Source organism: Cygnus olor, chromosome 3, assembly GCF_009769625.2.
Source record: "Cygnus olor isolate bCygOlo1 chromosome 3, bCygOlo1.pri.v2, whole genome shotgun sequence".
In the NCBI taxonomy this organism is placed as follows: domain Eukaryota; kingdom Metazoa; phylum Chordata; class Aves; order Anseriformes; family Anatidae; genus Cygnus; species Cygnus olor.
In genome coordinates this window covers 88,005,194-88,032,076 of record NC_049171.1, presented here as the reverse complement: position 1 = coordinate 88,032,076, position 26,883 = coordinate 88,005,194, and the positions used below count along the sequence as shown (strand labels likewise).

The following is a 26,883-nucleotide window of genomic DNA, read 5'->3' as shown; positions in this document are numbered from 1 at the left end:
ATTTTAGTTTTTAATATTTTATTTTTTAATAATTTCATTTTTTAATATTTCAGTCTTTAATTTTTTAAAATTTTATTTTTTTAATATTTTATTTTATATTTCTTCACGCCACAACCGCGACACCCCTCGCCTGCTGCGGGGCCCCCTCGCGGCCCGCTCCCCTCAGCCCACCCCCCACCCCGCCTGGCAGGCCGCCTCCCTCAGCAGCCGGAAGCTGCCTACTGCAGCCGCGAAGGGGATGCTGGGAGTTGTAGTCCCCGTGGCACGCCCCTGCGGGGTCCTCGCAGGCGAGGACGCGTGCGCTCACGGAGGCGTTTTGGCCCCTGTGCCCCGCCGTCTCCCTCGCCCCGTGTTGCGCGGCTCGCCCTGGCGCATTCCAGCATGGGTTCCGCTGCGGGGAGGGGGCCTTCCCTGGGTCTGCCCTGCGCAATGCCTTAACAGAAACACCGCCTCCTCCCCTCGTCCCGCGCTCCCACCCCGCAGAGCCACCAGCCTCTCGCTACCACCCTTCCGCTCCCTTTACCAGCACAGCCTGGCTCGGCGCTTAGTCAGAAAACCCCTCAGAAAAACAACCAGGGCCGTTCAGGCGCCGCGGCGGGGCAGCCGGGGGACCCGCTCCCTCCCGCTCCCCCCCCTCCCCTCCCCCTGACATGCCAACCCGGCAGTCGGCGGCGCAGCAGCAGCAGCAGCGCGTGAGCGGCGGGCGCGAGCCGGGGGCGGGCGGGGGGGGGGGGCGCGTGCCGGGGGCTCCTCACGCGGCGCGGCCGTTGGGGCCCTGAGGGGATGGGGCGGGGGGGCGGCCGGTAACGGCTGTAACGGTCACGGGTGACGGGTAACGGTAACGGCGGCGCTGAGCGAGTCCCGCCGTGTCCCGCAGGTCCCCGCCTCCGCTCCCCGCCGCAGGATGGAGTTCGAGCTGCTGGAGAGCGACGTGCTGGAGTCGCTGGAGGACCTGGGGTAAGCGCCCGGACGGGGTGTGGGTGTGGGGGGGTGTCCGGCCGGCCGGCCGGGGTTGGGGGCGGCCGTACGTGGCCGTGCAGCGCTCTGTTGGGGTGTGATGGCTCGACACGCAAAGGTTTTTATTTCCAGGGTAAGCTGGTGGGGGTCGCTCCGAAGCTTGACGAGCAGGCGCCTGTTTTGGCAGGCGTTGCTGGGGCTGAAAGGGGAAAAGGTCCCTGCCGTGATGCACGTACCATATTCAGCCGCTTTTTTTTTTTTTTTTTCTGCCACGTGTTTGAAAGGATGTTAAGGACTTGAAGGAGTTGTCAGTTCTGCTCCTAATCTGTGTTAGTGCTGATCTTTGGCTCTCATAAAGTGAACAATGAAAACGGGGTAAAAAATCGGTGACATTAGCGAGGATTGGCAACTCGGATTGAAATGGAAAACTTGGGGGGCAAAAGTCATGGGACTTTTAGTAACAAATTGAATTAGTATCAAACTGAAAAACTGCATGCAGCTGAATGTCTTCTGTCAGTTCCCTTGGGTCTGTAACAACTGGAGTGCTGAAGGCCTCAAGCTTTGATGGTAACTCTGTTATCCTTCACAGCTCAACCTATTCACTGTAACCAAACTCTGAAGACATTTGTAACATATCACTTTTTTTTTCTTAATAGCATTGCACATCAAAGAGTTCTTTGCTCTTTTTCTGACTTGTGCTTGAGGTGCTTAAATGGCAGCCTCTTCTGTTTAAGTCAGTTTGTTGAACTAGTGAAAAAGCAAACAGACTTGGCAACGTAACGCTCCCGACAGAGGAGCATAGCTGCAGAGCACAGGCAGCTAGGGGTGGGGGCACAAATGGAAGGAAAAGACTGCTTGCAGTTTTGAGTCTGCAAGTTGGATTACAGGCCAAAGAGCTGTGCCTGAAATCGTAGTTACCAGAGATAATTCAGTTACGATGTCTTACCTATCAGCGAAGAATCCTAGAAATGTGACAAATGACTTAAATGCAGGTCCTGCCACAGCAAAAGGCCTGTTGCTGCTTCAGTTCTAGTTAGATATATAACTTGATGTTTCTATTGAGTCATATACGTTCCCATATGCGTGTGGGGCAGGACTTAAACTTGCTCCAATTAGCATGTTGGAATTGTCTGCCCCGCTGTGGTAAGGTGCTAGAGGTGTAATATATCGGATCTCAGCTTCTTGTCAATTGCTGGTAAATGCACTCTGTGTCATTAATCCTGCCGATCTGTGGGGCAAAAGTTATTTTTGAGTGTGGCTTCTTCATTTTGTTTGGCTGAGGTAATAAGTTGTTACACGGAAGACAAACCCTTTGTGTGTGATGATAAGCGCAAGAACAAAGTGTGAAAGTTTACACTTTAATGTACTGTTTGAGAGATGGTTTTCTTCTGAGACTTGCCAAGAGTTGACTGAACTTACGGGGTTTCCGTGCCTTTACTGATGACTTTACTCTGGGAGTTCAAAAGAGTGATTTCTGTTGATTATTCTGACTCTTGGATGTCTTCCTGTTTTGGGTGCACTACATCAAAAATATTGTGCATTTTCTACTTACGCCCTGGTAAGCTCTGGCTTTGTGCTTCTGCCTGGTTAATAAGGCTACCTTCTCCCTATTCTTCTCTCTCCCCCCACAGGGCATCACTCACAGATGTCCTGAAAACTGCATCTTCTGAAACCAGCTCTGCAGAATCACGCTTTCTTACACTAGGCCTGGTTCTGCTTTATTTTCCTCATGCAAAGAACTAGCTGCTACTTGTTTTTCTGTGCCCCATTTAAGAGAGCAACTTTTCCAAAGAGGATATTGTTTAGCATCACTTTGACAATATTTGTGTCACTGTTTGTTTTGTATGGCAGCCCTTTAACATTTGATAGGAAACGACACAAAAGATGCACCATTCTAGCAGTAATTATTCGATGTGCTGTAAAACTGTGTTCACAAATGATACTTTGGAACTGCAGTTGCCGTGTATAGGTATATTGTAACATCTTCGAGAGTTAAAGGCGAAGAAGTTGCAGCTGTATGTGGTAACCTTCTCCAGGATGAAACGTTTGGTGATATTTTGTGACACAGTCTCTGTGGCGTTAAGCTAATGTGCATGGATACGTTTGGCTTACTCAGACGTTTACAGCTCAGTACAGGAATTTATCTTACCAGTTTACATGTTCAGCATTTCATATGCGATGAGGGCGTAGCTCTCCATATGCATACAGCATACAATAAATGTGCAGCAGGACATCAGTCACAGCAACCTTTAATGAACTGTGCTTTTGTTTTACTTGTCAGTTACAAAGGTCCATTGTTAGATGACGGAGCGCTGGCTCAGGCAGTCTCTCGTGGAGCCAGTTCCCCTGAGTTCACCAAACTCTGTGCTTGGTTGGTATCTGAGTTACGGCTGTTCTGTAAACTAGAGGAAAATGTGCAGGCAACTAACAGTAAGTAGCCATAACTCTAGCACAAACGTGCACTTCGTGTGTGTTCTTGCATGCCATAAAGATTTGGGCTGATAATTGCTAAATCTGTTGTACCAGTGAGTACTGTCTGCATGCTGTCAGATTGCTGGTTATTTTCCACCTCGGTCTTCAAACTTACCTAATGAACAGCCAGTAGTGGTTGAAATAATAGTGAGGATCAGTCTTCTGATAGTAGCGTTTTGTTAAATTGTTCAACCACAGATGTTTCTTAAAGTTCGTGGATGGATCTGAGGAAACGTTAGGTTTTTTATTAGATCGTGAGAAGACTTCTGTTTCAAGCCTTTTGTTTATAATTTTGATATAAGAAATACTGACCAAGGAAACATCCTCACAACTACCGTGACCATATTTTCTTTTTTATTGTTGGTTACTGTAACTCTGTCCTAACCATGTATTTTTCTCTCTTTATGAAATACTCTGCAGAAAAGAGCCTGAAAATGTCAGTCTGTTTTTTGGTGGACAAAGCAAACGCTAATTTTCCAAAAAATTGTGACATTCTGCAGGTTAAGTTGTTAAATTAGTGTGATAATCAGTACTTCTAAATATTTAGTGTATCAACTCCAAACGTGTTTAATTTTCAATCTACTCAGTGCCGAAAGATTGCTGCCTTTTACCTCAACATACCTTGTTTTCCTTTTTCTTGCTGTTTTTGACATGCACATCCTTTCTTCTGAGTGTATCTGACTCCCTATCTCGAACAACATAGCTTCTTGCCTCCTGTAGTAGTATGAGTCTTACTATATGTTTTGTTTATAAAAAATAATACAATGTGGCAGTATTTCAAATATTTCAAATTCTCTAAATACACGGATAGAAACATCTTTATCTGTAGCATCATCAAGTCCTTCCTTTATTTTATGTGACTTGAGTTTATAAATAACAGACAGTTTTGGGTTACAGTCCCTTTTCAAAAGAAGACTGTTACTTTATATCTATTTTTGCATAACTTGAATTAACAACGTTAGATTAGCTTCACTGGTAGCACTTAGATTGATATTTGTGTCAGAAACTAAACTCTGGCTTAAATGACTTAATTATTTTCAGAGAAATTAAACAAGATCAATTGACAAACAAGAGTCAACATGGACAGGAAGTAAAAATATAAGTACTCATAAACTGTGTTATTTGTGATCTTAGCAGGATTATCTAACATGTTTGTGGCAGGAACAGTTAGTTAATACTTAAAATACCCCTGTAAAATTTGTGTTGCATTTAATGCCACTCTTCACTATAGAATTTGCCAGTGGCTGTCTGTTGTAGCTGCAAACAGTTTTCAGTGAAAAGTAATTTAACAATAATGAGGGACATTGTGCATACAAATAAGTTGTGCTGTGTCTTTGAGAAACCCAAAGAATGCATTTGGCTTCCATTAAAAGCAGGATTTCCATGTTAAATAGCAACTGGAGGAAAACACTATTAATTTTTTATAAGAGTAAATTTGCTTTAAACATATAATCACAGTCAGTGGGAGAGTTACTAGCTGTAAACAAATCATTCTTTTTCTTCTAAGGTCCAAACGAAGCAGAAGAATTTCAACTCGAAGTGAGTGGATTGCTGGCTGAAATGAACTGTCCATATGCATCATTAACATCAGGAGATGTGACAAAGCGCCTTCTTAATCAAAAGAACTGTCTCTTGCTGCTTAGTAAGTAAAAAGGGTGCTGGTAGGCAATTTTGGTTTTGTGCAAAAAATTGTATCCTTATGCTTAGTGAGATGCTGTTGGGAGCTATTTCCCCACAGTGTATAAAAACAGCTACCTAAAATCACAAATTATTTTTCCCTGTAATATATGGTGTCAAAAAATTACACTTCTGGGTCTCATAAATTTACCAGTCACTCTGCAGCCAGTGCATGATGGAAAATATTCTGAACATTAACCTTTCTCACATTTAGTAACAAAAAGCCTGTCCTACTAATTCTCAAAAGGAAATCTTAAGAGGGAAGCATTTGAAGATTTCTACCAGGTTTTAGTCACTGAACTTTGTTCAGAAGGATCATAAAAATGACCACTAACATCGAATGCATCATCATTTAGGAGCCCCCACCAGGATGACTTGCAAGGTGCAATAAAACTTGCATTTTTCACAAAAGAGAATGTTTTATTCCAGCTCCAGTTCTTTTGATCATCTCCCTTAGTAAATAGCTTCAGTGTTGCTTTCTGCTGCTTCAAAAGTAATCAACGGCAGCAAGGGTGATGTCTCCCGTTTACTTTTCCATCCAGCAGGTTTATTCCTGCTTGGGAAGTAGAGGTGCAAAAGAAGTAGTACTTAAATTTGGAAAAAGTGTGTGATGTTGATTCACATTTAAAATAATAAAAAAGAATTGCAAGTCAGAATTAAGAATTTTAGTGCTAATTTTAATCTGATCTTAAATGCAACATATTTTTTGTTGCTTCCTCAGTTGCTGCTGATTCTTTAACTTTTCAAAACAGAAATATTCTGCCTTCAGCTGAGATGTAAGAAGTGAATTACAGAGTAGGTTCCAATACTGGACAAAAATCAGTAGTAGGGCTTGATCTGAACTTGATTTGAAAGTGTGTTCAAAAATATCAGATGAAGTGAGGTAATTATAGTATTTAAAATATTTTGTGGTTCAAGCACATCTGCCATTCAGCCTATTCCCTGTGGGCCAAGCCATTCAATGATCGTGGTTCGTCTGTGACATGGTTTATCCCAGAGGTCCGTGGTGATGTACGTTTTGGTAATATAAGGCAGTGTTCAGGAGCTGGACTCTGGTGTTCCATCTGGCAGCAGTATTTTGTTTATTGTCAAATATGGACATGAAATTGATGCCAAACTTTGTATGTAATGTGATAGTAATACCTAAAAATTCTGCATAGCTTTTATTACCTATATCAGGCTACCTTATTAGGTATCTCTTTGTATGCGAGCCATAACCATTTTTTTTAAAGAAAAAAGTTACCGTGTTTAAGCAAATATCAAATGGAAGATCTAACAATATTCTTACCAAAAGCAACAAATAAACATAAGTAGGTAGGGTTGCGTTGGTGAGCAACATTGCTAGAATACGATACGAAATGCTGGCATCTGCAAAAAGAAATTCCAATTTTATAGGTAATAAGTTGCTATTGTATAATTATCAGTTTACGTGCTCGTGAGTCTTTTTTTATCAGTATTGTTTCTTATTTTTCAATTGTTATTCTAAGAACTAATTATGTAAATTGCTGTTAAGGTCACCCGGTATGATTCAAGATAAAAATAAACACATTTAACAATACTTTGAATTCAACCTTCAAGTTGTGAAAACTGCAACTAACGGCTGTGGGCTAAATTTTTATCACCATAACCTACATCATAATGCTGTAATTGTAGATGCAGACCATGTTCAGAAATTGTGACTTTCAATTTTATTTATTTGATAAAGGATTTCTAATGTGGTGGGGGACTCTCACATGTAATGTTGAGGAGCCTTGCAGGTGTTTTAGCTTCAGTTTTATCAATTACAATTACTACCTTCCTGTAAACCTGAATACTCAATAGTACTTTAAAAAGTGAGGTTGCTTTTCCCCTTTGCATCTTGACTGCAGAAATAGAAGAGATTCATCTAACATTTCATTTCTATTTAGTCATGTCCTTGCTTCATCTCCCAGAACCTCAAGGAGTACTTGCTTGTCTAGCTTAAAGTGCATGTCCCAGTCCCTCATCCTGCTTATTTTCATGTTCCTAGTCTCCTGTCTTTGCTGGGCAAAGCCTGAAGGAAAAGAGCTGTGCTCTGTTGAACTCTGTGATAATACCTGTCAGAATTGCAAGGGCTTTTTCCAGGCTTTAATTGGTTGCACTAAACCTTTTCCCTGTTTGTTGTGTTTCTAGCATTGGGCTCATCGATTGCTCAAAATATGAGTGTTCTAAAATATTTAACTCAAATATACTTGATGCTGAAATCTAATTTTTCTCACCCCAGCATACCTCATCTCAGAACTGGAAGCTGCCCGAATGCTGTGTGTGAACGCCCCTCCTAAAAAAGCACAGGAAGGAGGTGGCAGTGAAGTCTTTCAGGAGCTAAAAGGCATATGTATTGCTTTAGGCATGTCCAAGCCTCCAGCCAACATAACGATGTTCCAGTTCTTCAGTGGAATTGAAAAAAAAGTAAGATCCAAAGGAACAAAACTAGAATACTTAAGATGTTACTATTTTAATGGAAAGTAGTTCTGCTACCAGGAAGAGATTTGCCTCTTATGATATTCCAGTGTTTAAATTGTGATGGTTTACTGGGTATGCCAAGAGTCAGAATTCTGAAAATGAATTTAAAGGCTTTTTCCACGCCAAGGCATGAGGTCAGGACTGCTGCTATCATTGCCTTAAAGAGTGAGGTATTTCTTACTCTACTCTAGGTGTTAATGTCATCGCTTGTTGCAGACATGGAAAATGCTGAGCTTAGGCCTCAGAAAGAACACTAAGGAGGAAAGTATTTCAAGATGTATAACTAAGAAGAAACTTTTACAGAAACCTGTTGTTTTAAAAATATTTAGATGAAAAGGTATTATAACTAAAATCAAACATTTTCCCTAAGGCTTTATCAGGTTTTGTGGTTCCATTTGTTTTTGTTTCTTTACGTGTATGTGTTCTCCAGGTTGCCAATTTTTTTTGAAAGTTTTCCTTTCTTTGACTGACTTTAACAAAGCAAAAAACAAAGTGGAATAGACTATCCAGTGCACAGACCAAAGGTGGGAAGTGGAGGTTTTTAAGCTACATTTTGTATAAGTTTTTTGGAGGGGAGAGCAGAGCAGCACCAAAGAATCTTTGTGAATTTTAAAGAATGGATAAGTTTATGTAGCTCCTGAAAATAACCTTAGACAAGTTTTTTGATTAACCTTTTAGTTGTGTTATATTTAACCAAATCTAAGCAACTTAAACCAGTGCTTCATTTCTTTGAAAAAAAATCAGTTTGGTTTGACCTGTTAAAGAAGGGGATGATGGTTTTCCAGCAGAAGTCCGAGGTGTGGAATGGAAGCAGTTTGTTTTAACTTATAAAATGCAAATGAAATTTAAAGTTCTGGTGTGGAAGACTTTCTCCTTTTGACTGTAAAGAGGGGTCCTTCTTTAGGTCTTGTTGTTTCATGTAGTCTTAATACAACCTTTATGACATAAGTTGTTTTTTTCTGAATTAAAAAGGTGATGTATAGAATACTCTCTCTATGTTCAAGGGGAGCTTTAGGTCATGGAAACTTTCTATGTTAATTGTAGATCTCTCTATAGACCTTGCTCTTAATTTTTAGATAATTATATCTGTAACTACCAGAAGTACTAAAATATAGTTGCTTTCCAAAAGAAGTGTGGTCAGTTCTCTGTCCCAAAGAAACCAACTTGATGTTGGAAGCTGCTGTGTCGTGCCTATGACTATTCAAGAGTCCTCTCCTGCAAGTTGAGTCTTGAAAAGCTAATTTTTTTAGGGAATACTTATGTTTTTGTGTGTCTCCTAACAGCTGAAGGAAACCCTAGCAAAGGTTCCACCTAATCATGTTGGAAAACCTCTGTTGAAGAAACAGCTGGGACCAGCTCACTGGGTAAGTAGTTGTTGGTGTTAGTGCCTGTTTCCCTTGTCCAGGAATATAAAGTGTGAATCTTGATTCTGTGTGTGATGTTGCAAAATGTTTTTTTCTCATCCCTTTCCAAAGATGAGGTGACAATTCCTTGCAGTGTTTTAAAACGTATGTTAATACAGCAAATGTTCAGCGATTGCTGAAGGTCTTTCTTGAGTTCATGAATCTGTGTGATCAGATGCACACAAAAGTTTCTCAACATAAAGGAGAAAATTATTATTTACAATGGTGGGGCTCTGCTGACCTGTGTGCTTGTGCAGTAGCTTAAGCCTTCTTCTCCTGTCCCTTTCCAGTGCTGAGTGATGTAGCTTTGCTGAGATGTCTAACATCCTTTCCCATAGCTTTTCTCCAGTTAACCTGTGGGTCCTCCCATCATTTTCTCCTCTCTCTATGCTGCTAGAGTAGTCATCTTCCTTCATAGCCTCTTCTCTGAGAAGCTGGGTGTGCAGGTAGAAGCTGAGAGGGGCTGCACACCCAGGTGGCAGACATGATCATCTCCAGCTGGGACTTGGCTTTGTCACCTGCTGTTATAGAAGGGTGTTGCTTTGGTTAGATACTGCTGCTGAACCAGCACAAAGCTGTTTGCTACTGCAAAACTCTGAGAGTCTCTCAAGCCTCTTGCTTAAGGTTGAAGGTTTTCTATTCCCAACAGTCTGTTTTCTTGAATATTTGTGTTGTCTGGGCTGAAATTGGGTCCCCACCACCCCCCTCCAGCCAGGCTTCAGTCAGTACATAAATATTTTCCTTAATAGTGCATATCTAATCTGTTGCCCTGACTAGTCCACTGTGTACTTCTGGTGAGGGCTTTTATCCGTAGGGCACTCTGTTGTCTTGTCTGTATGCAGGCTGTACTTTAATCAAGATCCTCTTACAGTTCTTTACTTACTTTTAGTGCTCTATCTTTGTACTTAAGCTTGCTTCTTTTTAAGAAGGCAAGGACACCCTGGTCCCTAGGATTTAAGTTATATGCTTGTATCTCCTTCAACCTGTTGTATTTAGTGTTTTCTCGCTTTTGCTTATATGTCCTGGTGGGTGTTGAGAAATGTCTTAACAGTGCGTGCAGCTTCTAAGTCCCTTATAAGCAACAGACAGCTGTGCCTGTTAGAAAAGGTATAAGGCTGAAATGGAGATAACAAAGCCTTTGGGGAAAGTACTGTCAGCAGACGTAGCTTGCTGTGGGCTCATTTGTCAAAGTAGATGGCTGCAGGCTTAAGCCCTGGTTAGTGTCCACACGTCTGATTCTCTTCCATACACGTAGTTAATTGTCTTAAATGGAAATATTCTATCTATAATGCATAAGTTATATTTGCAAATTTTCATTTCAGGAAAAAATTGAAGCAATTAATCAAGCCATAGTCAACGAATATGAAGTCCGAAGAAAACTGTTAGTCAAACGTTTGGATGTTACTGTGCAGTCCTTTGGCTGGTCAGATAGAGCTAAGGTACAAATAACTTGCTGTGAAGTCCTGGTTTATGGTAATCCCTTATAATAACTATCGCTGGAAAACTGCTTCATTGTTTTGCCCTCTCTGGGTAAGAAATAACCAGAGAAGCTGTCTGCTTTTGTTTTGAGTTTCTGAAGAAGTTTATGACAATGTAAGATGACTACAAAATTTTCTTTAAAGTTGATTTGTTGTTAAAAGCACCATGTGAAATGAGAAGATATACCGTGTATAGCATTACCTATTCTAGCTTTGGTGTATTAATAGGCCACTAGAAGAAAGAGTAGGAGAAGATTACTGATCCAACCATTTGCATTGAGAGTACCTCAATGTGAATCTGTAAGTGCTGTGTCTGTGTGGTAGAAAAGCAGCTTCCTGTTGACCACTCCTAAATTTTGTGCTGTCCATAGTGATCAGATTTCCTTAGCTCAAAGTGTGTCTGCAAGCACAACTTGACAGATGCACGTGAGGAAATTCTGCTTTTAAAAATGTTTTAAAATATTTAAAAATGTTTTCCTCATTTCCTATGTTTTATAGTGAAAAAGGAATGAGCACTTATGACAATAAATCTGCATTACTGCATACAGAAAGTATGACAGTATTTAAATTGTATGCAAAGGTTATTTTCTAGGGCTTAAACCAAATCGGCAAACATGAAGTTAATTATGATGCTGCTAGCAGTGTTTGAGACTGAGGAGTTGTTAGTCATAAATTGCGGCACATGAAGTGCCACGTGTTTTTCATTCAAAAAGCAACTGCGTTTTAATCATATGTGGCCTCTCCCCTTTTATTCATCACCTAAACAGGACTTCTGCTGATGTCTTTCTCTTAAACCTAGCATTCTTTGGTGGTGTTTTTTTTTTTTTTCCTTAGTAGATCAGGGAGTTATCCAGTTGTTTGAATATTTTAATAGTGACTGAGGCAAAAATATGGACCAGACTAAAAAACAGGTTCCTTTTGGTTGTTACAGCCTTAGTATCCAAATCCATGATTTTGTTTTTTCTTCCCCTAGCAGAATTCTAAGATGTCTTTGAGCTTGACTAGCTATATGAAAGCCTTTCAGAGAAACCACAAAGTGCATATGTGTTTATATTCATTGAAATTCAAATCTAAAGTTGTTACAATCGCAACACTATGAAATTGGGCGATATGGCTATAGTGTTCCAAACACGCAGTACAGTTTGTTTTAATAGTAATTTCTAGCAATGCTTTAATATGTGGTGGTCATTTTAAATATTTTAAAATTAATAAAGTATCAGAATACGGCAGTATTAACCAAATAGTTATTTTTCCAGATGGTGGAAAACATCAGTAAAATTTTTATAGTCTGTTATTAGGGCTTTTTATTTAGGCAAAATTTAAAATTTTGAATTAAAAGAATATCACAAGAGCTCAGTGAAACTTGCTAGAAAACAAAAGCATTACTGGTGGATACTGTTTCTTCTTCTGACTTTAGCCAATGCCAGGTAATGAAGTGCATGTTTTCCTTCATTTTGAATAAACCTTTTTCAGCTTGTAATGTAGAAGTACAAGCTCTTGGTTCTAAAAACTTAATCTTGGAGTCACTTGGAAATACATACTTTAACCTCTTCTCAGTTCTAGTTTTCTGTCTTTAGATGGAAAAAAAAGATTTTAGGATTTTAAAACTTGCTCTTAAATTCTTGCCCTGTCAAGAGATTTGTTGGAAAACCAATCTTGCCCATTCCCACTGCTGTCATCTGTGGTCTGGCTGTCCCTGCAGACATTTTGTCTCTGTGCAGATTGAAATCTGTTTTATCTTAACTGCATCCTACGTTGTATTCTAACTGAAGGCAGATGTAACTCATGTATTAACTCATGCACTATTTTGTTACATCCGTCAATTGGATAATTGCTGTTATGGTTTTAAGGTGTTTGAAACAGCAAGTACAGTCAATGCCAAAAAAGTATTAGGGGAAGAGGGATTGCTAACAAGGCAAAGTTGAACCCTAAGATCTGATTTCTAGCTTGGGGTCTACAGTACACAAGACAAAGGACTAGTTTGGAACAAGTTCCTGAGAGCTTTAGTTCTGCCAATACCTCTTGATGGAACCTGACCTGACTGTGAAAGAGTTAATGCAGCCTTTTCCTGCTGGTGCTGGGTTGGTGATTTGGTGATGCAATTGTAACTGGAATGGATGCGGGGCAGGGATTTGTGCAGGCACAGGAGGAGGGCTTGAGACAGGTTCCGAATGCGCTTCACTTTTGGTACCACGTTAGCGGTACTTCATTATAACTATATGGCACACTCTTGTTCTGTGTTTGCCTGAGAAATAAGTCTGCACGTATTTTCTTAATGTTAAAATAGTCAGAAAATCAGTGTCTTGTCAGTTCAGTCAGAATAGTGTTTCACACATTACTTCAGAAATTAATTTGACAAATGCGGGATTTGTTGTGGTGATTTTTAGTTAAGCGATTCTTCCTATTTTTATATTAATTTTTGTTCTATTTGCAGTGGCATCTCGTTCTTTAGTGTTGATTTTTTTTATTTTTTTTTTTAGTGAAGTGTCCCATTCCTTTCCTATTTTGCCTATTACTTTAGCTGACTGGGTTTTGTTTTTCTTTTCCTCAACAGAGTCAGACAGAAAAACTGGCTAAAGTCTACCAGCCAAAACGTGCCCTCTTATCTACTAAGTGCACTATTTCCGTTGCAAATCTCTTGGCAGCTCGACAGGATCTGTCAAAGATTATGAGAACAAGCAGTGGGTCCATCCGAGAGAAGACTGCATGTGCCATTAATAAGGTACTCTTGGTGATGAGTGGCTAACATCACTTCTCCTATTAATGAATATTCAAGTAATTTGAATGTGGTAATAAATCTTACTTTTTTTAGGATTGTAAGCGGAAGTTGGATATAAGGGATAAGAAACATGGCATTTATGTACTCCATAATGTACTGATATACAATCTAGGGAACTTCAGTTTTATCTGTTCAGGTTCAGAGTGCCCCTTTCTTAGGGGTAGTTTTAAAAAAAAAAAAAAAAATAATAATCTTGGACAGTGGAAGTTGGCCTGCTCTATCTTATTAGAATTACTGATGATATTGCACTGCTGCTACTTAATTCTGTCATGATATTTAAAATTCATGATATTTAAACTAACACCTCTATAGTAACTTTGTCCTATGTAAATAGAATCTGTTAAGATCTTAAAGCGAATGTATTGCATGTTAGATTTCTCTGTATGCAAACAAGAGATTCTAGTCAAGTGTGTAGTTTTAGTAATGACACAGAAGTAGTATAATTTAAATGATTTCCCTTGTTTCAAGAATTAAGTTTTCACGGGAGTAATGGGCTCACAAGGGCAAATGCACTGAACTTGAAGCTCAGTAACTATGTACAGAAGTATATCTGGTACTTTAAAATTTGTAGTTGTACATACGCACTTTTCTCTGTTTTGGGGTACCAGTTGTAGTTCAGATCATGTTCTAATTCCACTAGGGTGGAATAGTGCTGTGCTGATTTGACCTCCCAAATAGTTTTTGCACCTTTTTAGCGTACTTTGAGTGAAGAATGTAAAAGAAAGTGAGTGGGCATGAAGACACGTGTGATATATACAGTATCATCAGACTGTATATACATTTTATTAGGAATGCAGTACTGCCCAGCTGCTGATCCATACTCTGTTAACTGCTAGTCATTATCAGTATTAAATGTCTTCCAAGACAGTAACGGAAATTAACAAAATAACCTGCTTCCATTGAAGCTTTTTTCTGTTGCATTGTTTCACATTTTAAAATGATACAAATGTCCTGTCCCATCTGTAGTCTTGCTATATCCTTAATGTCACAGCATCATTGGACAGCTGAAGACTTCTAGAGTCTTGCTTACCTCTGGTGCTGTCTGAAACTTGTTGGTTGGTGTATGAAGTTCAGAAAGTTTGTCTGTGTCCTTACTGAGAAATAAAAAATCTTTGCATGTGGTTTTCCAAAGCTATCATCATAGCCGATGGCTTATACAGCAAGTCAGAGCACCAGTGAAGAGAAAGCTATGAGTATGGTGCAACTCTGAGGTGAACAGTCTGCAGCACTGAATGGTTTAGTGAAAGACTGTATGGATGCTGCCTTTATTTGTGAGCCTGCTGTTTGAACAAGGGACCCAAGTCTCCAGGCTTGTCTCGTTAGCAGTGCTTGGAGTACCAGATAATTCCTGTGACTCTTCTGTGAGGTGTAACAACTCCTAAAGTTCTCTCTTTCCCTTTGCAGGTGCTTATGGGCAGAGTACCTGACAGAGGAGGAAGGCCCAATGAAATTGAACCACCACCTCCTGAGATGCCACCCTGGCAGAAAAGACCAGAGGCTGGTCCGCAGCAAAGTGGAGGCAGAGGAGGAAGAGGTGGCTACGAATCCTCATATGGAGGGCGAGGAGGCTATGACCATGGGGGTCACGACCGAGGAGGAAGAGGAGGCTATGACTCATCGTATGGAGGACGAGGAGGTCACGAACAAGGAAGTCATGATCGAGGTGGGCGAGGAGGACGTGGTGGTTACGATCATGGCGGCAGAGGAGGTGGAAGAGGAAACAAGCTCCAAGGAGGCTGGACAGATGGTGGGAGTGGTGGCTATCAGGATGGCGGCTACAGGGAGAACAACTACAGAGATGCAGGTTTTCAAACAGGTGGCTACCACGGTGGTGGTGGTGGCTACCAAGGAGGAGGCTATGGTGGCTACCAGTCATCTTCTTACACAGGAAGTGGCTACCAAGGGGGTGGTGGTTACCAGCAAGACAACAGATACCAGGATGGTGGGTCCCACAGTGACCGAGGGGGTGGGCGTGGAGGAGGAAGAGGTGGCCGCGGTGGGCGTGGTGGCCGCGGAGGTCAAGGAGGAGGCTGGGGAGGCAGAGGAGGACAGAATTTTAATCAAGGCGGGCAATTTGAGCAGCACTTCCAGCATGGAGGCTATCAATATAACCAATCTGGTTTTGGACAAGGAAGACACTTTACGAGTTGAGGCTGCTAAAAACTTTTGCTTCAGCAGAGCTCAAATAATAGAAACCTGGTTTTGTGGCCTGGTTTAATCTCTTCTAGAATTAGTACAGATTTGTACACATCAGGCAGAATCTCGTTGGGTAGGATGTTTTGTACTGAGCAAAGTACAGTTTTCTGTAGACTTCCCTTCCCACCCAACCTGTCTGAATTAAATGCATCATAACTACTCACTGCACTTCACCTAAATATGAATTAATAGCTGTGCTTTTTAGATGTTGGACTGATGTCTTCTGCTCAAAACACATCTGTCTTGAGCAGCTACCTGCTATGTTTGCCTTCCACTTTGGCTAGAGAAATATCAAGATTCGTCTGGTCAAAAATGTACATTGCAATACACAATAGATCTGCATCTCCCCCACCCTCCAATCATTGTTCAGTTACGTGATCTAAAACCAGACTATTGCTCTTGGCTTGCTGACCTCCTGTGTGTGTGTGTAACTTTGACTAAAATATGAGAGCCCACACAGCAGATTCTATCTTAACAACCAGGTTTGTTGTCTATTATATGAGCTTTACTGTAGATGCCATGTTTAGTAGCCTTACCTTCCACTAAGCAAAGTTTTTTCCCACCTGCTCAACTCTGAAGACTGACCGCCGCCAAAATCTGCAAAGATCATTTAAAACTAAGCTAAATTGTGAACTGATAGTGTGTGTAGGCCTGTAGTTAGGTGTAGCAATTCAAACTGACCTGCATCCATCCAAAACAAGTTGCTCCTCCTCCAAACCTAATTTTTACTTGAAATCAGCTAAAAAAAAATACAAACTGAAATTTATTTTTTTTGCAAGTTAATACCACTGGCTCAGCAAATCTAGGGCAATTTGTTTTGGGGGTTGTCTTTTTAAAGAAATGCACTACGGCCTGGGAAGATTAGTTCCTGCCTGGAGGAAGCCCTTTTATTATTGCTGCAGAAAACAAAGCCTGGCTGAGTTTGATGTTCTAACATTTTTTTTTCTTTACTGAAAGCCACATAATGCTTCTTGCTGGGTTTTTTTTGTGTACATAAACATTGTCAAGCTGTGAAAGAAAATGGCTGAAGGTGTGCTGTTGTATAAAAGGTGAGCAATAAAAGTATCTGTATGTTCCCTTTTGCTTTAGTTTCTTTTCCTTCTTGGTAATAAATAAAGCAGTTGCTGCAGTAGCTGGGAACTCTAGGGTTTTCTGGCTGCTTCATCTATTTTGTTTTAATCTCTTTTATATGTTCTGATTGTCCCAGAAGTACTGTGCATTCTGCCTCCTTAAAAGCTGTCAGAACTGGAGCAGATGGGAGGAATGGGTTTTGTTGCTTTCAGTTTGTTCTGTTCCTCCCCTCTGATTTGGTGTAGCAGCATAGTCCCTCTCTGGGGTCTTTATACAAAGTTACTCTTAAGCTGCCTCAGCATCAGTCTCCTGATTATGCTCCTTCATGTCATGTGAACATGATATATTTTGGTGACTCTCCTGATGCTGTCCCATCTTGTGGGAAATTTAGGTTCGTGCTTTCACAGCTGTAGCAGGGACTGTGCTGATAGCAGAGTGGCTGGGCTGGGTAAAGTACCCTAGGGGCTGAATTCAGATTCACGCAGGTAGAATTAATCCAAGGATTACAGAAATAACATTACATTTGAGAGAATCTATGTAATGCTAGTTTTGTTGTAATTCAAACTAATCATGTAAATAAGCTGATAAAACATTGTTTAGACTCTATCTCCCTGTATTTCATTATGTGATCAATCTGAAAATCTCCTGCTTAATTTGTTCGGGCCACTAGGTGCTGCTAGTGATTCACAAGCTAGAAGTGAAGTGCCTTTCCATGAAAGGCACTTGAGAATCTGAGATAATGTCTGTTATGGTGTGTTTTCTTTTTTTTTTTTTTTTTAAATGCTTCGAACAGATTTTGACAAGCCTGTCAAGGAAAAAGTTTTCCATGTTGAATCTGGGTCTTTGGGGGTCACCCAGATAGAGCTATCTCGGCATAATACAGTTCAAATCACAAAGCATCCATCTAAAGATGGATATATATCCATATAAAGATGGATATGGTCCATCCATATAAAGATGGACTGCATCGCAAAGGTATTGATGGATTCTTGTATCGGGGTGCTGCAGAAAAGGTATCTACCGTGTGAGAGGGCAATACCTTGCCCGCTTGGGTCAGTGGGTTTTAGTGGCTTTTTTTAAATTTAAATTAAGATTCTTTCAACTGGGACGGTCCTAGACTGATAAAGGTGGATAGGCAGAGGTAAAGAGCCTCTGTCTGGGAATGTAATAGTGTCAAGCTGACAGCTTCTGCTTTTCCTCACACTGCTCCTCATGGTAAAGAGGCTGGTGTTTTCTGTCAGTGCATTTTGAGTGCTGCAAACCCATCCCTAATGAGAGAACTTAGGAGGCTGTTTAGAGAGCTGCTGGTTGAGTTGCAACAGCACCTTCAGGGACTTTTCTGTGCTAGAGCTGCCAGTTTCTCTGCAAGGCTTTGTCTTTTGCTGCAGTGGATATTCTCAACTTTGCATGCTGAGGTGGCATGGTAAAATGCTAATGGTGGGGTTGGGGGAGAACAGATTTACCCTGTCTTAGTAGCTTTTTCTCCTCAAAATATGCAGCTTCTCCTCCCTCTTTCAGTATTTAGGGTATGCTGACCCCTTTTTTTATTGCTGTTTGAGGGGGGACTTTTTGAAGGAGGAAAAAAAATTCAAAACAGAAGGCTTTACAGGGAAGAAAACACTGCTTCTGCCAGCTGTTGTTGTTTTCCTTACTCTGTTTCCTCCTAGTGTGCTGTGACTTCTTTGTTTTGCAGAGAAAACAAGCTTTGTATATGTGTAGAGAGCAGCCTTTATTAATAAAAGCAAACAGCCACTGCTTTGTTATTGTCTGTATGATGCCCTGATACTTTGATACTGTTTTGCAAACAAGATTCCTGCTGGGCCGAAAGGAATCTTGTAACTGGAAACTGGGAGAGCAGAGATGGGTTGTTGAGATTATTAGGCTTGTGGTGGATTGAATGTATGTGCTGGGTTTCATTTTACAATGTGATGGAAAGCAGAACTCCAGGAGATCAAGAAGGCAACTAAGTAAGCAGGCATTTATACAATGAAACAGTGTTCTTCATTTAAACCCTGGTTGTTCTTGCCACTCTCTCTTCTACAAGCTTTGGGCATTTTGTTCTGCTTTTCCCTTTGCGTCTTTCTCTCCAGCAACTTTTGTCTCCTATAGCTTCATTTGCATTGCTTTTCCATCCTGTCTCTTGAGAGAGTTATCCTAAGTGTTGTCGCTTTGTAGGAAAATGCATCCTGTTTCTCAAAGTCTTGAACACACATTTGCTTCTCACATCAGGCATGTTGGTACGTGACTTAAAATACTGTGCTCTGTCTGCACTGTAGTCACAGTCAGGTTCTAAGGAATAGATGAATATTCCTTACTGTGTGCAAACCAGTAATGCAGCAAGGGAAAAGGGCATCAAGCTGAGCTTTCACCATGCATCATTCACTCGCCTTAGGGAGCCTTTTTGCTTGTAGCTGTTCTCTGGCTGGTTTATCTTTAGGATTGGTGTTGGCTGATAGTCCTTAGCTCATGTTTCTAGTCAAACCCCTGAAGTGTGCAGCTTCACAGTGGTGTGCCATTACAGGTGGTGGCCCCAAGAGGGGCTCCTCTATCCACAGGTTGGATTTCTCAGCCAGAGCATGCAGGTAACCTGTTCTAACATGGTGAGGACTTCAACTGTGTCTCCTTGAAAATTCTGTTTGTATCTGAGTGCCCCAAACACAGGCTCTATATTAACCAACCTCTGGCCTAATAAACCAGATGCTCTTGCTTTATTAGCCTCCTAGTGTACCCTTATGTTAGAATCACATCAGCGCTGCAGAGAGCAGAATGTGACGTGAATAGGAAGTGTTTCTCCTATGTAGGCTCTCAAAATACCCAGCCAACAGGGGTTCATGAGGGGTAGGTCCTGCCTAACAAATTTGATTTCCTTTTATGATAAGATCACCCATCTAGTCGATCAAGGGAAACCAGCCGATGTGATCTTTTTGGACTTCAGCAAAGCTTTTGACACGGTTTCCCATAGGATCCTACTGGACAAAATGTCCAGCATACAGCTAAACAAAAACATCATACGATGGGTGAGCAATTGGCTGACGGGCAGGGCTCAAAGGGTTGTGGTAAATGGGGCCACATCTGGCTGGCGGATGGTCACCAGTGGGGTCCCTCAAGGCTCCATTTTAGGGCCAGTCCTCTTCAATGTTTTTATAAATGATTTGGATGTAGGACTAGAAGGTGTTCTGAGCAAATTTGCCGACGACACCAAACTTGGAGGAGTTGTGGACTCGGATGAGGGTGGAAAGGCCTTGCAGAGAGATCTGGACAGATTGGAGAGCTGGGCGATCACCCACCACATGAAGTTTAACAAAAGCAAGTGCTGGGTCCTGCACCTGGGACGGGGCAACCCTGGCTATACGTACAGACTGGGCGACGAGATGCTGGAGAGCAGCCCCGCAGAGAGGGATCTGGGGGTTGTGGTTGACAGCAAGTTGAATATGAGCCAGCAGTGTGCCCTGGCAGCCAGGAGGGCCAACTGTATCCTGGGGTGCATCAAGCACGGCATTGCTAGTCGGTCGGGGGAAGTGATTGTCCCGCTCTACTCTGCGCTGGTGCGGCCTCACCTCGAGTACTGTGTGCAGTTCTGGGCACCACAGTACAAAAAGGACATGAAACTGTTGGAGCGCCTCCAGAGGAGGGCGACGAAGATGGTGAAGGGCCTAGAGGGGAAGACGTATGAGGAGCGGCTGAGGTCACTGGGCCTGTTCAGCCTGGAGGAGGCTGAGGGGGGACCTCATCGCAGTCTACAACTTCCTCGCGAGGGGGAGTGGAGGGGCAGGTGACCTATTCTCCGTAATCACCAGTGACAGGACCCGCGGGAATGGTGTTAAGCTGAGGCAGGGGAGGTTTAGGCTGGACATCAGGAAGAGGTTCTTCACCGAGAGGGTGGTTGCACACTGGAACAGGCTCCCCAGTGAAGTAGTCACTGCACCCAGCCTGTCTGAATTTAAGAAGCGATTGGACTGTGCACTTAGTCACGTGGTCTAAACTTTTGGGCAGACCTGTGCGGTGCCAGGAGTTGGACTTGATGATCCTTATGGGTCCCTTCCAACTCGGGATATTCTATGATTCTATGAATTTGTTTGTTTTAGGTTGTTTTTTGAAAGGGACACAAACTGAAAAAGCAAGCGCTATAACCAGCTGTAAACATTGCTTTCTTCCCTTGGCTGAACATAAGTAGAACATCTAATGACTAAACAAACAAGGTTAGAAGGGGAAAAAATATTTTTTCTCCCATGTTTACTCTATGATTTTTACAGCTCCGAGTGCTGTCAGTGTCATTGTTTCCCCTTTATTGTCCAGTAATTTCCCCTCTTGTCCACGTGGGTCTTTCCCACAACAGAGGAGAGAAAAACAAGTACAAAAAGTAGGAAAACACTATTGTAAAACCAAAGAAAGAGAGAGTTTGCCTGTGCTGTGGGCAGGTGGAAGGTCATAACTCGTTTTCACACATGAAGCAGAGATGAAGGTGATAAGGACTCTCTAAACTTTCCGGCATTGGCTTAACTCATGGAAAAAGCAGACTCTTTGGCTAAATTTCATAGTGCCCCAGCAGTAGCCTTTTGCTGATGGTTTTCCAGTCTCTTAGGACTGTATTGTCAGCAGCTGTAAACAGCAATTTGGAGTTCAGCACAGATTTTCCAATGAACTTAGCCTGAGAGAGACATGTTGGCTGCACTGCTTTTTTTGAGAATCTAGTTCAGTGTGCTGATAACTCAAAAACTTTTTCCAAAGTTACATCTATTCCTCCAGTGTCCCCGTGTGGGCCAACTCTATCAAGACTCTCTCGAGAAGTACTTGGAGCTGTTTTTTGTGCTGTACAGATGCCCATCAGCTAGGCTGATGCTGAGTGAAGCAAACCTTGGTTAATTTTTTTTTTTGTCTGTGATGATTGCAGAACAACAAGCCCTTGTTTCTCCTCCTCGTCTCCTTGAAGTCTGCATTCAGATCTTCCTTCCTTCCTTCCTTCCTTCCTTCCTTCCTTCCTTCCTTCCCTTTCTGCTGGGTCTCTCTTGGGGTCCCTTCCAGTCCTGGTGTCACGTAGAGAGGGAGAGCTCTCTTAGCATGCCTCTTCCCACGCTTAGTCCCCATCTGTCTGTTCTTTGTTTACTGTGGTGTTTTTCTTCCCTGTGTCCAGGATCCTTCACATGAAGCTATTTCCTACAGAGAGGCTCAAAACTTTGGGAACTTGGGTCCCAAGCTGCAAGGATCCATGTCTGGGTGCTCAGGCTGCCTCAAGCAGAGCTGTCCAAGCGCCCTGTGGGAAAGCCTTGGGGGCTATGTCAGGCTCTGCTTTCACTTTGGCTTCCACAGAGGAATCCCTGAGCAACAGACCATGGGGCTGGCTGCAGCCATCCCACTCCAGTTCAGAAAATATAAAATCTTAGGCAGCAGCTGCCCCTAACCTTGCTCTGCAGCCTAGCTTTTTATCTTCTCCTGTACTGAGAGGAGAAAGCCCTTACCTTTCCCACTCAGGGAAAATTCATGCATTGGACTGGCTCTGATCAGAAAGCGTGGTACTGTTCCCTGCTTTCCCACCCTGTTCCTCCTTCCCTGTTTCCCCCCCAAAAAAACTTCTGACTTACCCTGGCTGAGGAAATCTCATTTCAGAAGATACTTTGTCTAGGAAAAGGTTTCTTTATAGAGCTGGGATTATTCTTTTAAAGTCCAAAGGCTGGATAAGACTTGGGGGCGGGAGAGGGCAAGATCTAGACTCGGGGAGAGTGCTGAAATACAGCTCCCTCGGTTTACAGCTCGCTCAGACGGATATCCACTTGGCTACTTGCATAGTGCTCAGAGCTGCTTGGTAAATCTGGTGGCAAAGCTGCAGCCCGCTTACTTGTAACACAAGGCTTTGTGTAGGATTTGCAGAAGCACAGAAAGTGCTGGTGGGTTTGGCTTCAACAGCCCTACCATCTCTTACAGGGTCTACCCAAGCATTTGCATTTTTCACCTACTGTCATTGCTTCTATTCTTTGGCATTCACAGATAAGGCTGTAAATAAGACTTGGCGTGTAAATAAGGTTTGGCATAATCTTTCTTCTTTCCGCTCCTTCAGAGCACAAAAATGCCCCTTTTTCCCACTCAGATTCCTAAAGATCCAGAGGAAGGAAGAAGGGATGTGGTAGAAGTACCCAGCATCATCTGGGATTGTTTCTCACTGTAGCTACTTCATTAATCCAATACACATGACCCTCTTGCACCTTTTCCTGAACACTCTCCTGGAATTGCTCTACAAGCAGGCAGGATTTCACCGAGGACAGCAGAGGTGTATAGCTCAGTTGGGATCTGTGAAGGTTTTGCCTTTTGTGAAGTCAGAAGAGCCAAACAAGAAATTCTTTGTTGCTTTACTCAGACTGGGGATCTAAGCTTGTTTTTGTGAGCTGAGGAAAAGTCTTGTCCCCGTTCAGAAAAAGGCGTCAACTGTGAAGTAAGGAGAGAAAAGGATTTTTTATTTTATGTATTCAGGCATCCTGCAAAGTAAGGAGCTCATCTTACACCGACTTCTTAAAGTGATTGCTCCTGCCCTGCCACCTCTCTCCACTCTGTCGCTTGTTGTCAAACAAAGATCAGTGTTCTGCTGCAAACAACCTGCTAATGCATTTTTTTAAATTGAGTTATTACATTGTCTATGATGAGCCTGTTCCTTTTTGGTGGGTGGCTGCATTTCGACCCAGTATCTTTTCCTCAGATTTTCCAATGGCAGTGAACATTTACTGCCTGCAATGCTCATCACTCCCCTTCCTAGGTTGCCTAAAGCAAAGGGTTCCAGCAGGAGCAGCTCCTTGAAACTCTCCCCTAGTGTGGGTCCTTCTTGGACGTGGTGATACTTTGCTTTGAAGGATCAGCTGGGTGTGCACACGGTCTATGCTTGATCTACAACTTAATTCTAGCTACTGCTGAGGTAAGCATGTAGCTACCCAAAGCTGCCAGGCTTTCAGGAGATGCATTGATGAGATTTCTGCAGTGGGTTGAAGCTAAAGTGGTCTACTTGCTAGCAGAAAAGATCCCTCAGAAAGCAGGAGCTGCTTCTGTAGAAGACATCATTTTTCTCTTAAATGTGATTCTATCTCTTGATGATGGTGTATGGGGAAAAGACAACATATGTTCAAAGAAAAGAACAGAGCACCTAGCGTTTTAAATAACTTAGACAAAAATCTGTAAATATCCTGGGGAATAGGTAAAGGTTGTGTGCTAGAAACATTCTTCTCCGACAAAGAAATGCAGATAGGCATGGTTTGTGGGCCTGACAGAAATAGGAGAGCAGGCAACTTTCAGAGCAAGAGCTGCAACTGATTTTCAAAAGCCTGTGAGAAATAGCCTGAGCTGTACAGACCCAGCGCTGGTTAAAACTCTTACATGATGTTAAGAATGAAGTTACACACAAACACCTCATTTATAAAGCGTTAAAAGGCTTATCTCAACAGATCCATCAACAGCCTGGATCGTAACCAAATTTTTCTATTCAAATTCTCTACCACATCATTTTCATTGTGTGCGAGCCATGCGCTGTAACGGTAGCTGTGCAGTCAGCATGTGGCGGCCCGTCACCTGGCCCCCACAGGAAATACAGGCTGTATTTCTCTATTTCTGCTCGTGTCTGCTCTTTGCCCACAGCAGTGTGAGCGAAGGATGCTTCTGGCTCTCATCCTAGCTCAGAAATCAGTGCTCACTGCAGTGCTTATTTCTTAATTCTTTTCTTTTAAGAGTACCTTTTCTTTCTGTTCTCGGATTTTTACCATCATTACCATTAGGGCTGGAAAACAAAGGAAACCTGCAACTCTGAGCAGGCCTCATGTAGTCACAGCACAGTTTACAGTCAGATTTCCACAGAGGAGTTGGTCAGTTTTGGTTAGGGAAGTCTATGGAAGTGCTCTTTGATCTTCAGGGCTTCACCTGGTGAAGGGTGCAATGACTTGAATTTTGTAGGAAATCTTTCATTTAGGGTTGCTTTAATTCAGCGTGTGTGCTCCCCCACAGCTACTATTTCTCTGGGGAGGTGGAGGGGGAAGGAGATGACGACAGTGTGTTTACCAGTGTGGACCATGTCGTTCAGGTTTGAGATTTGCCCTGGGTTTTGCTTTTCTCTCTTATTCCAGGTGAGGGTTGTGCGCCTTAGGTAAGTTAATGTTTCTGAGACATCCCACTTCGAGTCTGCTTCTCCAGTCATTGCAGATTGGGGTGTTAGATCCTACACTAACAAACTTAATTTGAAAGTTACTCATCAGTACGCTTCGTGTCATATTTTACTCAACATGTATGGATTGCTACCCTGAGAAAAACATGGAACATTACATACACATACAGACACACACTTAAACTAAGATGTTTATTACATACTAATTCTACCATAATCAGTGCTGGCAGAGAGGACTCCTCTCCCTTGCAGTATCACCAGACATCTGCATAGTGTCTTGGAACTCCTTTGCTCCCAGCCACAGGCTCTGTGCTCGAAGGATCCTCGGTCTAGGAACTGTTATCACCGTGCTGAACATCACTGCACTCGCTATAGCAAGGTAAACGTGCCCCAGATTCAAACCAGCGGGTGTGCAAAGGATTTCAGTGTAGAGGACTTTTTGGAAAGATTTTTGTTTGAGATGTAATCAACATACACACCTACTTCTTTCCTTAAAAATCATTGCAAGCCTCTGAAAAAGGAGTGTTATCAAACGAACGTGGATGGTTGGCTTCTGTCCTCACCATTGTTGTTGCTGGCAGACATACTGAAATGATGCAGTATATTCAAAGGAGACCAAATACATCCTCGCTGGCATGTAGAGGAAGTTTCCACAAAGTCATACAAGAGAAAAAAACACTGAGCGCAGAGATCTGTTCTGCTGTGTCCGTGTAATGTTCATCCAAATGGCTTAATCATGCAAGAAAATAAATAGTGCTCTGTAACACCTATCAGCTCTTGAAAAATGGCTACGGTTGAATTTAAAAGTATGAGGTACAGGAAAACTTCCCATGGCCAAATGTGGTCTATGACAGTCTGTCAACTGGCTGTACTACGGTTGTCATCCATTTTTCTGTGTTTCAGGGTAAGCAATCAGCTGTCCTGTAACCAAAAGAAAATAGGCACATTTTACCAAAAGCAGTCAATAAAAGCATGAGGTGTTGGGATTTTAAAATTTATGGGTAAGAGCAACAGAAGCTGTGCCCTAGCCTGGACTCGAATGTTTACCAAAAGACTTGTTCTTGTGAATCTAACACAGAGCCGTTTTAACAATTCTCAAAAAGAAAAACATCCAGCTCCTAAAAGCGCTTACTGCCACCAAGAACCAAACCCATGTTTACAGAGTTACAGTAAATACACATTGCGGTGTAGAAAATTATCTAGGGATGATTTGACGTTTTTCTGAAAGTGACCCTCATTTAAGAAGTAACAGGAAACGTGAATGAAAAAGTGTTTTGAAATTCATGAAATAACCTTACGAGACTGCAGACTAGCAGATTGTAATTTGTCCTGGTGACTGCTTCAACTCACCTCAGATTCCTGTCTTTCGGGGAGCGTTTCTATTCCATTGTGATCCAGGATGTGCTGGGGAGCCTCAGTGTCTATATCTACATTGGCCTGCATGCTGGGCTTTTCGTTCTCCCATTTTGCAAACCCTTTGTTCTTCCCAGCTTTGCCGTGGAACTTGGACTTCATTTTGGGGAAAGTATGGGATCCTGAGTCGCTCCAGCCCGGCTCATGCCACAGTGGTTCTGTCTGCGTTGCTTGGCTGGTGGTTGCCCGCTGCAGCCGCACTGAAATTTTCCGTGAGGAGCCAGTGACAAGGGTGATAGCTCTGCTATCAAGGTCCTGATGTTCTGTAGCAACGCTGGGAAATTCGAATACCTCATCCTGGACTGAAAGAAAAAAGTGGAATTGTTTATTTTAAATATTCTTCTTCAAGATCTTTGCAAAAAGATATCTTAAGCCTGGGTCAAAGGGAGAGAAGGAAGGGATTTAAAGGTTCAGAAAAAAAATTGGCTATTCTGGGAGATTTGTGCAAGTCTTTTAGTAGTTAAATCTATTTCAGGACTAGGTCTTGATATGCCATTGTATATAACTGCATGATGGCTTGCAGGGGTGCTTTGTGCAGGCAGCATTAGGGTGCATGGAGGAGAAGGCAGCAGCATCACTTTGCCGAGGAAAGCTCTGAAAAAGGCTGCTCCTTCTTCCAGATAGCCCCCTATACGAAGCAGTGGTGTAATTAGCAATATCCATATGCTGCTCAGAAGCTGATTCTGGCCTTGTGTGCACAATTTTCTCTTCCCTCCATCTGCATGCTTGAGGGGGTGCAAGGCAGAGCCAGGATTGTGCCTCTGTGTGTCTCAGTCCCTGCCACTAACTGTCCTACAAGGAAAAGTGCAATTTCCCTAATTCTCA

At 42.3% G+C, this 26,883-nt stretch overlaps 2 protein-coding genes across 5 annotated transcripts in view; one reads left to right on the top strand and one right to left on the bottom strand.

Moving 5' to 3' along the window:
- The first annotated feature begins 367 nt into the window (after window positions 1–367).
- FAM98A (family with sequence similarity 98 member A) lies at window positions 368–16,519 on the top strand. Of its 2 annotated transcripts, none has more exons than XM_040551520.1 (9): window positions 368–692; window positions 878–957; window positions 3,239–3,387; window positions 4,937–5,071; window positions 7,349–7,533; window positions 8,871–8,951; window positions 10,313–10,429; window positions 13,023–13,190; window positions 14,652–16,519. In XM_040551520.1, the coding sequence occupies exons 1-9, from the start codon at window positions 651–653 to the stop codon at window positions 15,396–15,398; spliced, it is 1,704 nt and encodes a 567-aa protein (XP_040407454.1). In that variant the 5' UTR covers window positions 368–650; the 3' UTR covers window positions 15,399–16,519. The 2 variants fall into 2 exon arrangements, with proteins under 2 accessions (XP_040407454.1, XP_040407456.1); XM_040551522.1 differs by having other exon boundaries at window positions 636–703.
- Window positions 16,520–22,160: 5,641 nt separating this feature from the next.
- Window positions 22,161–26,883, bottom strand: part of RASGRP3 (RAS guanyl releasing protein 3) — a 62,518-nt gene continuing 57,795 nt past the window's right edge. For all 3 annotated transcript variants that reach the window (XM_040551518.1, XM_040551517.1, XM_040551519.1), the window contains exons 16-17: window positions 25,996–26,360; window positions 22,161–25,566 (exon numbers count right to left, since the gene is read on the bottom strand). In XM_040551518.1, the coding sequence (XP_040407452.1) occupies window positions 25,558–25,566; window positions 25,996–26,360 (374 nt within the window). In that variant the 3' untranslated portion in view covers window positions 22,161–25,557. The remainder of the gene's footprint in view (window positions 25,567–25,995; window positions 26,361–26,883) is intronic.

Excerpts from the sequence above, each read along its gene's own strand:
- FAM98A (XM_040551520.1), top strand. The coding sequence starts at position 651 with ATGCCAACCCGGCAGTCGGCGGCGCAGCAGCAGCAGCAGCGC. Across the intron at positions 958-3,238 it reads GAGTCGCTGGAGGACCTGGG|TTACAAAGGTCCATTGTTAG; the intron begins GTAAGCGCCCGG and ends TTTACTTGTCAG. Across the intron at positions 13,191-14,651 it reads CTGCATGTGCCATTAATAAG|GTGCTTATGGGCAGAGTACC; the intron begins GTACTCTTGGTG and ends TTCCCTTTGCAG.